The sequence below is a fragment of the Trichechus manatus genome, unplaced genomic scaffold (genome assembly GCF_000243295.1).
Source record: "Trichechus manatus latirostris isolate Lorelei unplaced genomic scaffold, TriManLat1.0 scaffold00302, whole genome shotgun sequence".
NCBI classification, from domain to species: domain Eukaryota; kingdom Metazoa; phylum Chordata; class Mammalia; order Sirenia; family Trichechidae; genus Trichechus; species Trichechus manatus.
This window is the reverse complement of record NW_004444238.1, coordinates 974,367-988,669: the sequence shown is the minus strand read 5'-3', so window position 1 is coordinate 988,669 and position 14,303 is coordinate 974,367. Positions and strand designations below refer to the sequence as shown.

Genomic DNA, 14,303 nt, shown 5'->3' with positions numbered 1-14,303 from the left:
CTGTAAATGGAGAAAAAGGGAAAAGGTATTTCAAGCTGAGATAATAGTAGTGTAAAGAAAGCAATAAGTAGTTAATAACACTGGTATACAGTTTGTTGGAGGAGTTGAAATTCAAAGAGATTAAGTAGATGCCAGATCCTGAAAGGCTTTTCTGGTGCTGAGAAGTTAAATCTTTCTTTAGGTTATGGAAGCCATTAAAGGAATTTTTCATCTTTTTTGTTAAAGTAGAGCGTTAAAAAGTATACACATACAAGTTTACAGCTCATTGGATTTTCAGAAAGTAAACACATCAGCATTGCAGAACCCTTCCTTATGTCACCTCTCATTCATTATTCCTTCCCCTGAAGTAACCACATTTTCCTAGCAATATAAATTAGTTTTGCCTATTTTTGAGCTTTATATAAATGCAGTCATAGAACATGTATTCTTGTGGTGGCTTCTTTTGTTTAATGTTACTGTTTTAGTTTTATCCTTATGGCATGTAGCCATAATTTGTTCAGTTTTATTGCTTTATTACATGTCATTATTTGAATGTAACACAGCTTACCTTTTCTACTGCCTTCCTTTTTTAAAAAAAAAAAAATACTATTACAAATAATGCTATGAACATTCTTATGTGTGACTTTTTGGGACACATACACATTTCCATTGGGCGTATTATTGGAATTTCTTGATCATAGAGTACGTATATATTCAGCTTTAACATATGCTTTCGTATAGTTTTCCAAAATCCGTTAAACCAAACCCATTGCCATTGGGTTGATTACGAATCATAGCAACCCTATAGGACAGAGTAGAACAGCCTCATCTGGTTTCCAAGGAGGATCTGGTGGGTTCAAACTGCTGGCCATTTGATTAGTAGCTGAGTTCTTAACCACTGCACCACCAGGGCTCCAGTTTTCCAGAGTATTTATATTAATTTATAATTCTACAAGTAGTATTTGAGGGTTCCATTTGTTGCACACCTTGGTAATACTATAATACCAGTCTTTCAAATTTTAGCCCTTGTCTTAGTCATCTAGCGCTGCTGTAACAAATACCGCAAGTGGGTGGCTTTAAAAAAAAAGTAGTTTATTTTCTCACAGTAAAGTAGGCTAAAATTCCAAATTCAGGGCGTCAGCTCCAGGGGAAGGCTTTTTCTCTCTGTCGGCCTTCTCATGAATCTTCCCCCACCTAGGAGCTTCTCCGAGCGGGGACCACAGGTCCAAAGGATGCTCTCTGTTCCTGGCACTGCTTTCTTGTGAGGTCCCCCGTCTCTCTGCTGGCTTGTCTCTTTTATAACGCAAAAGAGATTGCCTCAAGACACAATCCAGTCTTGTAGATAGACTCCTGCCTCACTAACACAACTGCCACCCATCCTCCCTCATTAACATCATAGAGGCAGGATTTACAACATATAGGAAAATCACACAATACCAGGAATCATGACCCAGCCAAATTGATACACACATTTATGGGGGGACATAATTCAGTCCATGACGGCCGTGTTTATTTGGTCATTTGGATAGCCTCTTCTGTGAAATGTCCAAAATCTTTTTCCTTTTTTTCTATTAAATCATTCTTTTTCTTACTGATTTGTAAGAAGTCTTTATATAAGACATTATGCCTTTTCACTGTCTTAATGCTGACTTGGTAAATAGAGACTCTTAATTTTAATGAAATCTAATTTGTTTATCTTTTTATCAATGACTAGTTCTTTTTGTGTCCTATTTAAGAAATGTTTTGTTTCCTTCATGGCTATGAGTATTTTCTTCTATATTACGTTCTAGAGGCACATTTAGAGGCAGCCCATCTGTAACAGATTATTGTATAAGATGTGAGGTACACATAATTAAAGGACTTTAGACAAGAGAGTGATTACTTGTTTTTTTTTTAGATAGTAGGAACAGAAGTTGAAGGCAGAGAAATTAATCAAGAACCCATTAGTATAGTGTGCCTAAAATCTGCCTGTAATTATGAGGAATGTTAACAAATTTAACTGACAGACATTTCCAAGTCAAATTGACGGGTTGACAGGATTTCATAGTAGACTACATGTGGGTGGGAGGAGAGGAGAAACTGAAGAGGACTTAACGGGATTTTGTTTTGGGAGACTGAGTGGATTTTGGTGTCATATAAGGGTATGAGGTTAGAGGAGCAGTAGTAATGAGTTCAGAATCTAACATACCGAGTTTTATGTGCTTGTGGAATATCTTTAGGAGATAAGACTTTTGTTGTTGGTTGCTGTTGAGTTGATTACCACTCATGCAACCCTGTGTCTTACAGAGTGAAACTGCTTCATAGGGTTATTTTAGCTGTGATCTTAATGGGATCAGATGGCCAGTCCTTTTCTTAGTACCGTTTGGTGGGTTCAAACCACCAACCTTTAGGTTAGCAGTCGAGTGCAAGTTCTACCTACGGACTTACACACATCTAGTACTTTGGATTTATAAAAAGTAAACATACAGAATTTTATTTTCTGTATTTGTACATAGTTGCTGTAAATAACCAATATAGCATATATACTACTGGCTGCATCCATGTATTTTTAACATTCCTTTTTGTGAATTCATTTGTAGAGCCTTCACCTACAAGCAGCAGTGCAACATGAGTCTTCCAGACAGACCTTTTTTGTACATACAGGTCTGCAAATTATTTTACCCTTTGTTAGGGATGAGCACTCATCATCACTCTGTAACTTCTAGAATTTTTTACTAGATTTTGCATATTAATTTATAGTGCCCACGCAGAGTATGCTGTACATGTAAACCATGCTGTAATTATATTTCCATCAAGGGTAATAATCTCTTGTTTTCAGTGTTGTTCTATAAACTTAAGCACCTAAATATGCTTGGATGGGACCTCATACCCAAAAGGTTGAAAGCATCTTAATACATGTTATTGTCTACTTCTCTAGTTACCTTTCACAGAGAGTTGAAATTGAATGATGTTCGAAAGGGAATCACTGTTCAATAGGTTGAAGGATGGCCTGGCGTAGATTTTTGAGCATTTTAAGTAATTGTTCTTTCTTGAGCATCCTACATAGTTTATAGAAATCACCAGTACTACAAATATGTATAAGGTGTAACTTTGAGGTATGTGGCTAAGTTTTTTCCTCTCCTTTTTGTTTTTTAGACCTATCAGGGTCTACAGAGTCTAGAAGAAATCTGTATATATCATTCTGGAGTACCTATTTTCCACGAAGGGTAAGCATGACTGATTAAAACACCTTATGGTAGAGTTTAGAAAAGCTAATATTCCTTCAAGCATTATTTATTATGTACTGTTATTAAGCATTTTACTTATTACATTGTCATTTAATCTTTACAATAACATAGAAATCTGGATTTTGTCTTTTTAACACATGAGAAAATTGAAACAAGGTTACAGCTATGAAGTGACCATTGTGGCTTAAACCCTGTGTTTTCCCTTTAATACCCATATATTTCAATGTGATGCTCTTTGTATTTGTGCTGAATTCCTTTTTGGTTTTTGTTTGTTTGTTTTCATTGTGCTTCAGGTGAAAGTTTACAGCTGAAGTTAGTTTCTCATACAGAAATTTCTACACACATTGTTACGTGACCCTAGTTGCTCTCCCTGTAATGTGACAGCACACTCTTCTTTCCACCTCAGATTTCCCATGTCCATTCAGCCAGCTCCTATCCCTTTCTGCCTTCTCATCTTGCCTCCAGACAGGAAGTGGTCCTTTAGTCTCATGTATCTACTTGAACTAGAAGCACACTCTTCACGAGTATCATTTTATGTCCCATAGTCCAGTCTAATCTTTGTCTGAAGAGTTGGCTTTGGGAATGGTTTTAGTTCTGGGTTAACAGAGAGTCCGGGGGTGATGTCTTCTGGGGTTCCTCCAGTCTCAGTGTTTGTTTTTTAAAGACTGTCCTGCACATTGCTGGAAATTCTAGTGATTTTTTGACTGGAGCCCTAAGACCCCCAACATTGTGAAATTCAAGAAGACCCATACTTTTCCAGAGCCTTCAGTTGAGAAGCACTCTTCTGTATTATCTTGTACTTTATAGAAACATGACACTGCATTAAAATCTTCCATTCTCCCTCTGTATTCCTCAGGATCCAAACCTTAAGTTTTGCCATAATTTTTGTTTTATTCTGTTGGATTTTTCTCAAGTAATAATGGATTTCACCTACTTTGACTAGCCATCAAAATTTGTGTAAACATTAGTTTTTAATTTGTTTGCATGTTTTCAGTTCACCTGAGTTACTCAAATGTGAGGATTTTAAATCTTGGTCATACTACCATTTCGTAGCTTCATGACAAAACTAGGGTGTGAGTTATTACTAAAGCCAATTTAGAATTCTGTGATGGTTTTAAGTGTCTTTACTTAGGAGCTCCAGAATTGTTATAAAAAACAGCATTCTGGTCTTAAAAAGAAATTAGTATTCTCTGAAATATATCCAGTTTTAACTGTGTAGTAGCTTAGACAGTAATAGAATACTAGCACTCTTTTTTTTTTTTTTTTTTTTTTAAATCACACTTGCCACTGTAATACTCCTGGACTTTACTTGGTTGTGAGATTTGATTTCTGAAATATTTTTCTATTATTATAATTTAAAGGATGAAATACTGGAGCTGTTGTAGAAGAAAAACTTCCGATTTTAATACATTTTTAGCCCAAGAGGGCTGCACAACAGGGAAACATATGTGGACTAAAAAGGACGCCGTAAGTAGCCTTTTCAAAATAACATACCTGATTATACTCATCTGAGTCATTTTTAAAACATTTGAGATGATTCTCTTTAAATTAAAAAAAAAAAAAATTCTTCCCTCTCTCAAATAGTAAAGTTTTGATGTGCCTAAAACCTAAAATTAATCCTAGTCAGAGCATTGTCCTTTGAGCAAAGTAGCTAGTGTGTGTGTGTGTGTGTGTGTGTGTGTGTGTGTGTGTGTGTGTGTGTTGATGTAGGTATGTAGATTTTTGTGAAATGATAAAGCCTGCCAAAATTGAAGCATCTTTGTCCGTTTTATTAATAAAATTCACTCCATAGACTGTTCCCATTTTTCTTTTTTTTTAATCACTTTGGTATTCATTAGATGTTACTTAACTTTTAGACATCTGATTCTTTTTTGGCCACTTATTCATTCAACCATTTACAGATGCACAAACACTCCATCTAGTGGTCAAAGAGGAGGATTGCAGACTTGTTTCGTTGGAATTCTTTTAAGAGTGCCTCTGCTTGCTACAGGGAAATTTATCAAGAGAAAAAAGAAAGCATCAGTTCGTACTCCCTGGACAGCTTTTTAAAAAGACTTGGGGCTATGCAAATAATTCCCCAAAAGCCCATTAAATTGTAAGAAGGCAAGGAATTTTATTGCTAAATAAATGTTTGTGTGTTAGATATTGTTAATGTATTTTATAATATATTAAATTAGCCTTTTGTGCCATATTTGCACTAATAGCCTCAATATAATGGACCTGTTCAGTATATAAGTATAGATAACCAATTTTTTTTTACTTATAAAAAAATTGTAGATTTCGAAATCAGTTTTTAACATTAAATTATTCTGTAATTGTTGCTTTTTAATAACGCGTGGTTGGATAGGTGTTTTCTTTTTTTTTTTTTTCTTTTTTTTTAGGTTGAATATTAGAAATATACCCCCAGTTGTAATAATTACCTACCACAAAATTTTCAGGAATGTCATATAGCAAAAAAAGAGGTCTGCCTGTATATTTTCTCCAAGGTCCAAAAGTAGTACTAATATGAAAAAAGAAAATGTTACTCTTACTATGTACAAAAGTTTTCAGAGTATGACCCTTGATGAAATTTTTTTGTTGAAATTTTTTTATTTTCATTTATGCATGCAGTTATCAAGTATTAAGTGTCTAAACCACTAGCTAAGAGTAAAAATGTGAGTGATAAATGTAATTTAAATTCAATTAGTATAATTTTACCAAAATGTTAATTACTGCTTTTTTTTAACAGCAGTGTCTCATAGTTTCTTCAATTACGTGCCTGAATTAACTCCATTTTAGAAAGAAATCACCGTTTGTCTCTTTTGAAAAATATACCAGTGGTACAAAATAATTTCATAATAGTAATCAAAAGATTACATCTTCAAATTTCCACCTTTTTTCTGCACACTAATATGAGAGGAAAATAAGTATTCCATAACAACAGCATATAGTTATAAGTGGTAAATTATTTTTTTCCCAAATTCTGATTTTTAGAAAATAAGTGGGAAGCCTGTGCATGAGATTAAGATGTTTTATTTATCCAGCTAAGCAAATCTCTTTCTTGTTTCAGTCTTCAAAGAATGCTTTTGTGATACTACGTAATAGATTACAGAGTGTTAAATTTAGAAAAAATTTAGTAGGAGTTTTTAAATTGTCATTGCTAACGTAAATACTGTGACCCTAAAACAGAAAAGTCAAGGAATAAGAATATTCTCAATGATAAATTTATAAAACTATATAGATTATTTGTATCATGATATATTTTATTATTTAAATCTTTTTGTGGGAACTTTAGAAGTTGGCTTGCCCTGAGAACAGCAAGCGTTCAGTTCTGCATGGTAATTTTTTTTTTTTTCTCACAAAGATCAAATTTCTTTTTTGACGAATTTAATTTTCTGACACTTCCTAAATTTGTAAACTTTCTCTTATAATACAGGGGGGAAAAGTTGTTCCATGTAGGCATGACTGGCATCAGACAGGGGGTGAAGTCACCATTTCAATATATGCTAAAAATTCACTTCCAGAACTTAGTCGAGTAGAAGCAAATAGTACATTGGTAAGTATATTAAAATAAATATCTTTGAGTAAGAATTGTTTCTACACATTATTTCTATTAATTTTTATAAAATATTGCTCTAGCTTGGGCTGGTTTTAAGATTTTAAGATTTTTCCATTTGAAAAATAATTTCAATTACTTTCACAAAAAGTATTTTAAATGAAAAGCTCTGTCTAATGGGTCTTTTTTTTTTTTTCCTTGAAGCATTCTGGAGCTATACTAGCTTAGAATATTTATCAAGGAATAGAATGGTACTTAGTTCTCAATATAAAACTTCAAGTCAGTTTTTCTCAGGTGGAAAAAAATAACAATATTGGCAGTTTCTTACATTCTTACGATAGCTTAATTAATTTTTATCCAGGTCTTTGTGTTTTTATAATCAGTGTTTTGTAAAGTTTCAGTTTGAATTTGATCAATTAATTGACTTTCTGTGTCTTTTTCAGTTAAATGTGCTCATTGTATTTGAAGGAGAGAAGGAATTTCATCAAAATGTGAAATTATGGGGTGTAAGTATTATGCAGCCAACAGAACTTTTTTCTGTTAATTTAAAATATCATTTGTAAAATAAAAGGTAGTACTTGAGTAAGCATTGATACACAGTAGAGGTATACGTAGGGCAAGATATCAAGAAGTTTTGGTGTAAAAATGGCCTTGGAAGCTTGGGGGTTTAGGATATTAGCAAAGGCAAGATTAATATTTTTATCTGAGACTAATAAAACTGTGTTTAATTCTCTTTGAAATGTTGCAGGTGATTGATGTAAAACGAAGCTATGTAACTATGACTGCAACAAAGATTGAGATCACCATGAGAAAAGCTGAACCTATGCAGTGGGCAAGTCTGGAACTGCCTGCAGCTAAAAAGCCAGAAGAACAAAAAGAAGATATAACAGATTGAGTGGGAGGAAAGGAGAAAAAAACTTAACTTTTTATTTCAGAATTCCTAATCTTGCTGAAATGGTAGCTTGCTACTGTAACCTTTTGTTTTCATTGAAGTCTGGCATTTCAGGGTTAATAGTAGGTTCATAAAAACCAAAGTCAGATTGTCTTTGTGCCCCACCCCCCATCTTCTATTTGAGTTACTGGAGTTTAAATTGTTTATTTCTCCTCAGTAATAGAACCATAGGTATGTTCTATACTTGAAGAAGCTAGAAAATAGCTCATAAATATAATTATACAGTATTTCTTAGTATAAGCAAAGAAATATTAAAGAACATTTGTCTTTGTTCACTTCTGTTTCTGTTATCCCACAGTTAGTAAAACAAGATAGAATGTCAATTTTTAATAATTTTTTCATGGATTTTTGTTCCTATAATACTTGAAAATCTTTAAGAAAGAGATAAAGTTCTGCATTGTTTTTTTCCGCTTGGAGCGGTTATGTTTTCTAGAAGAATTCTAAGGTAGTATAATAAGTAATTAAAGAGCAATATATACATTGGTTAAAGTTAAAATTCATTTACAACTAGCTGAATTTAAAAATTACATCAATAACCTGATCACTTGCCCAGCAGTATAATTTAAGAGTATAGGAGGCATTGTAAATAAAACTACAGAGGTATCAGTTTCGTTAAAAGTCACCGTTTTATAAGGCTAAGCAAAAATGTTAAACATCTCTTTCCTGATTATTTAAAGGTCTTTGTATGGGGTTATAACTAGGGTGTACCTGATTTGCAGCCTATATCCTCTTAAAACCTTTATTAATTAGTTACATATTAAAAAGAAATTGTATCGGGCCTTATTGATGGAATACTATATAGAATGGTAGACTTAAAAGCTTGTGGAAATACAGTAGAGTATCAGAAAACTAAATATATAAGCTTTGCTTTATAACAATTATACTACCTGTTAGAAAAATACTTTAATTCTTTTGGAGTCTTTTTTTTTTTTTTTTTTAGGATTTCATGAAAAGCTTGACAATTCTAGCTGACACAATGTTGAATATATATTACACTTTATTTCTTTTAAATCTAGGTATCACAGAATTAGATTTTTTATGCTAGTTGAACCCACTAAAGAACAGGTTACTTTTTGAAGCAGTGCAAAGCTAAAGAAGAAAATTAAAATCAAGAAATGTTATGAAGGCCATAACTATCAGAATTTAAGTTTGGGCATGAATTGCATAGATTAAAATTATTCCCCAAACCCCTTGAGTGTTTTTCTTTCCTTAGTATTAGTGGAATTTGCAGAAGTACAATTTCGTTTAATAGATTAAGGTGTTGGTATATATCCTTCTACAACCCTTAGTAAATAATTATTAGATGTTGTTATATAATTATTAAAACGGTTTAGCTCTGTTACAAATATAGAGTCAAAAAATCTGGCAACCAGCAACAGCTTACTATTATGATATCAACATATGATGGCAACAAATTTGGGGCAATAAAATCCAGATCCAAATAGAGTATATAAAGTCTAGTACTTAGGGAAGGTTATATTTAAATTTTTTTTAGAAGTTATCATGATTTAAGGACCTGGGTTCATTTAGGGACACAAAAGCTTGTTTATTGTTTGTGAGGAGATGTTGGTACTTCATTTGATTCAAGGTAATGATTCGTATGCTTTTATTTTAATGTTGCTTTCTTGAAATTCTTTTCCCCTAAACAGTATCATAGTATGTTATATGATATTGAACTATTATTTAAACCAAGTGGCTTGTCCACCTCAGACTTACAAAGCACTGATTGTTTTTTTTTTTTTTTTAAATATTATGGATTAGTCTGGTTACATTAGTGACCATTCTGTTTACTTTCTTATTCCTAAGAATCTCTGAATTTGTTACCCAGATAAAAATCTGAATGACACTTGTCTTAGACATGTAAATACAGGGATAAAGTTATGGTTAGGTAGAATATGTTTTACTCTATCACTCTGTCAAAAAATTAATAAAAATTTCTTAAGTTAACTTTATTGAGTCCTTTCTCAAGAAATAATGGCTATGTTTTTCTTACCATTTAAAGTTAATTACTATAGTAAAGCATGAAGTCTAGATTTCGTCTTTTGGTGACTAGACTGATGGCTAAACTCAGCATGGGAAACTTGAAATGTTATTTTTCTTGCCTAGCACATTTGGTATAACATAAAGGAAGTAATATCCTAAAAGTTGAGTTTTTTTATTTTTTTAACTTTATGTTGGTATTATTTTAGATTTGCAGAGAAGTTGCAAAAAATAGTACAGAGAATTATCATATAGCCTTTAATCTTCCCCTTATGTTAAAATCGTGCATAACCATAGAACATTTACAAAACTAAGAAATTAGCCTTGATACAGTACTATTAGCTAAAGTAGAACACTTGATTTTAAACATCTATTTTTAGTGGAACTCTACTAAAGGGTAGTTCTTGAGACCTGTCCTAAGTTATTTTTTTTTAATTTCCTTTTATAATTAAGTCAATAATTTGTAAATAATTAAAAATATAAATAAATCATCCAGCCTTAAATGACTGTTTGCAGGTGGGTAATTTTAACTTCCTGGTATGACCACATGCTGGCAAAGAACCGTAATGATTTTATATTTTATGCCAGAGATTTTAATTCGTTTGTTTTCTTTGTTTTATTAAGTTTTACTTGGCTTCCTTTAGGCAATTCTTTAGCCATCTAAAATAGAGAACCTTAAAGGGTTTCTTACAAAGATTTTAAGATGACTGGACTATTAGGCCCCACCAGCTTTTTTTTTTTTTAATCAATGATTTTTTTAACCTGAAGATGCATGTCATGTACACATCCACAGTAAATAAATTTTTAAAAGCTCAGTTATAACGTCTGGTTTCAGTTTTAAGTTATAGTCTGGTTTCAGTTTTAGGGCATCTGGGTATATATTTTTTATATATATATATATATATATATATATATTTTTATTTTTTTTAAGCAGCCAGGTTACTTTTAAGTTACCTACTAACCTAGACTATTAATAGGTTATATTTTGGTTTTATTGAAAATAATTTTGATGTGGAATTCATATTTGGTACAGTCATGCATCGCTTGACATCCACAATATGTTCTGTAAAATAGGACATTATGTGATTGGGATGTGCAAATACCATATTACATACTTAGCAAAAGCTATGTGGAATACTGTAGTGTACTTGTATTGACTAAATAGTGAAGATGCAGTACACATACAGTACTATATTTCAGCTAATGTATCTGGCAAATGACCTCCCTCTACAATTAGTTAATCTAAGGTTGCAACAAATTCTGCTGTCTTCACATCAGCACTCGCAGACTCACCACTTGCTGTCACGTTATGCAGCGAAAAACAAAGTACGTGAACCATCCAGAGCTAGCACTAAATTCGATACTGTAGTCTGGTCCTGCTTTCTCTTTAAGTATCTCAAACAAGCTTCATGCCTTCGCAGTGATAGCATGCTAACGAGGATTCACTTTTGTGTTTGGTCCTCAATCCACGTCGTTAGCAGTTTCTCCGTATCTGATACAGGTTCCTCTCACATTTTCATGAGCTGTGTAGCTTTTAGTGGAGCCCATCCTTTAATAGCTTGGGGAATTTTTTCATTGTTTTTGAGGATTGTTGAGTGCAACATGTCTAAATCTAAAGAAATGGCATTTGCTGATTGTCTTTTATCTTGGTGTTGTTTAATAACCTATTGTTTCACTTCCGAATCGATACATTTCCTTTATCTCTTGGTGCTGCTGTCACTGGAACTCGTTTTGCTGCATTTGGGAGCCATGATGTACTTCACAGTATTTTTGAAAGAAAACGCTGCAGCACTCAAGAAACACGATAACACTAGATTTGCATGCTGCGGCCTATGAGTTGAAGCATACACTGTTACACGGTAAACTTTTTTATTTGTAAGTAGGGAAAGTTCAGATGAAAATAACTAGAAAGTACAGTACATACATAAGCCAGCAATATAAGCATTTATTATGACTACCAAGACACATGTATTATAGGTTATGTATGTGCTGTATCATTATATGCCTGGCAGCGGAATCGCTTTGTAAAGGAGACATGAGATGTGAGTGGAGAGCTGTTGAATTTGCTACATCCAGTTACGTCAGCTACATTGTGCTCTCCGAACAGGATTTCTGAGACCTGTCATAACCTTATGGGACCACAGACATAATATGTGGTCAGACGTTGCCCAAATGGATGTTATACTATGCATGACTGTATTTAGTTTATATTCTTTTTCCTGTATCATGATTCCATGGCATTTCAGAAATGCAAACTTAACTCCAGCTTGTGTTTAGGTCATAACTGCCAAGCCATTGACAGTCATGTCCCAGCCCAGTTGATGCACAACCTTAACAGTCACACATGGTTTGTCTTTTTAACCATAGATGCCTAGAGCTTTATAAATGCAACATTACCCTTAAAACACTGGTCTTGCAAAAGTTCTTCTCCATAGCTATTTTTTATTTTAGTGACTTTTTATATAGATTTTGGTAATGAGTGTTCTTTCAAGACAGCATCTAGAAAGAAGCTCAATAAAGACACAGTAGATCTAAGTGCCACAGTCAACCAACTTGATCTCATAGATAGATAACCCATCAGCAACCAAGTATTCTTTTCCAACACACGTGGAACGTTCCCCAGAACAGACCACATATTAGGCCACAAAGCAAACATTAACAGAATCCGAAACATCAAAATATTACAGAGCATTTTTTATGACCATAAAGACAAAAGTAGAAATCAATAACAGAAAAAGCTAAGAAAAAAAATACATGGAAACTGAACAACACCTTGCTTATAAACTACTGGGTTACAGAAGTCATCAAGGATGGAATAAAATTCATAGAATCAAATGAGAATGAAAACTCATCAGAACATTTTGGGCACAGCAAAAGCAGGGCTCAGAGGTGAATTCATAGCAATAAATGCACACATCCAAAAAGAAAAAAGGGCCAAAATCTAAACATTAACCCTATGACTCGAACACATTGAAAGAGCAGCAAAAGAAGCTCTAGGGCACCAGAAGAAAAAAATTAGAGCAGAAATAAATGAAGTAGAGAACAGAAAATTGAAAGTCATCAAGACCAAAAGCTGGATCTTTGAAAATATCAACAAAATTGATAAACCATTGGTGAAACTGACAAGCAAATCACCCAAATAAGAAATGAGATGGATGGCATCACAACACACCCAACTAAAATGAAAAGAATCATAACAATACTGTGGAAAATTGTACTCCAACAAATTGGAAAACCTAGAGGAAACAGACAAATTTCTAGAAACACTACCTACCTAAACTAACACAAACTGCGGTAGAAAAAATAAACCTGTAACGAGATTGAAGAGGTAATAAAACTCCCAACAAAAAGCCCTAGCCCTGATGGCTTCACTGGAGAATTCTACCAAACTTTCAGAGAAGAGTTAACACCAGTACTGCTGAAGGTATTTCAGAGCATAGAAAAGGATGGAATACTCTCAAACTCATCCTGTAAAGCCAGCATTACCCTGATACCAAAACCAGGTAAAGACACCACAAAAAAAAAATTACAGACCGATATCCCTCATGAACATAGACACAAAAATCTCAACAAAACTCTAGCAAGTAGAATTCAACGGCATATCAAAAAAATAAGTCATGATGACCAAGTGGGATTCATACCAGCTATGCAAGGATGGTTCAACATTATAAAAACAAAGTAATCCATTACATAAATAATACAGAAGAGCTGCATGATCTTATCAATCAATGCAGAAAATGCGTTTGACAAAGTCCAACACCCATTCCTGATAAAAACTCTCAGCAAAATAGGAATAGAAGGGAAATTCCTTGGCATAGTAAAGGGCATTTATACAAAGCCATTACCAACATCATCCTAAACAGAGAGAGTGTAAAAGTATTCCCCTTGAGAATGGGAGGCAGACAAGGATGCCCTGTATCACCACTCTTATTCAACATTGTGCTGGAAGTCCTAGCCAGAGCAATAAGGCAAGAAAAAGAAAGGGCATCCAAATTGGTAAGGAAGAAGTAAAAGTATCCCTATTTGCAGATGATATGATCTTATACACAGAAAACCCCAAAGAATCTAAAAGAAATATACTGGGACTAACAGAAGATTTCAGCAAAGTATCAGGAAACAATATAAAGGCATGATAATTGCTTGGATTCCTCTGCACCAACAAAAAGAACTTTGAAAATGAAATCACCAAATCGATACCATTTTACAATAGCCCCCAAGAAGATAAAATACTTAGGAATCAACTTAACCAGAGACATAAAAGACCTATACAAAGAAAACTACAAGACACTACAGCAAGAAACCAAAAGAGACCTACATAAGTGGGAAAACATACAATGTTTATGGATAGGAAGACTCAACATTCTGAAAATGTTGATTTTACCCAAAGCAATCTACAGATACAATGCAATCCCGATCCAAATTCCAATGACATTTTTTATGAGATGGAGAAACAAATTACCAACTTCATATGGAAAACGAAGAGGCCCCAGATAAGTAAAGCATTACTCAAGAAGAAGAACAAAGTGGGAGGCCTCACACTGCCTGAGTTTAGAACGTATTATACTGCCATGGTAGTCAAAACAGCATAGTACTGGCTGAACAAAATTCTAGCCAATAGAATTCAGCATCA

The 14,303-nt window shown here is 33.6% G+C and overlaps 1 protein-coding gene across 2 annotated transcripts in view; it reads left to right on the top strand.

Moving 5' to 3' along the window:
- Positions 1-10,698, top strand: part of CHORDC1 (cysteine and histidine rich domain containing 1) — a 28,432-nt gene extending 17,734 nt beyond the window's left edge. For both annotated transcript variants that reach the window (XM_004390484.2, XM_023725368.1), the window contains 5 exons: positions 3,115-3,185; positions 4,568-4,673; positions 6,622-6,741; positions 7,185-7,247; positions 7,490-10,698. In XM_004390484.2, coding sequence (XP_004390541.1) covers positions 3,115-3,185; positions 4,568-4,673; positions 6,622-6,741; positions 7,185-7,247; positions 7,490-7,636 — 507 coding nt within the window. In that variant the 3' untranslated portion in view covers positions 7,637-10,698. The remainder of the gene's footprint in view (positions 1-3,114; positions 3,186-4,567; positions 4,674-6,621; positions 6,742-7,184; positions 7,248-7,489) is intronic.
- The last annotated feature ends 3,605 nt before the right edge of the window (positions 10,699-14,303 follow it).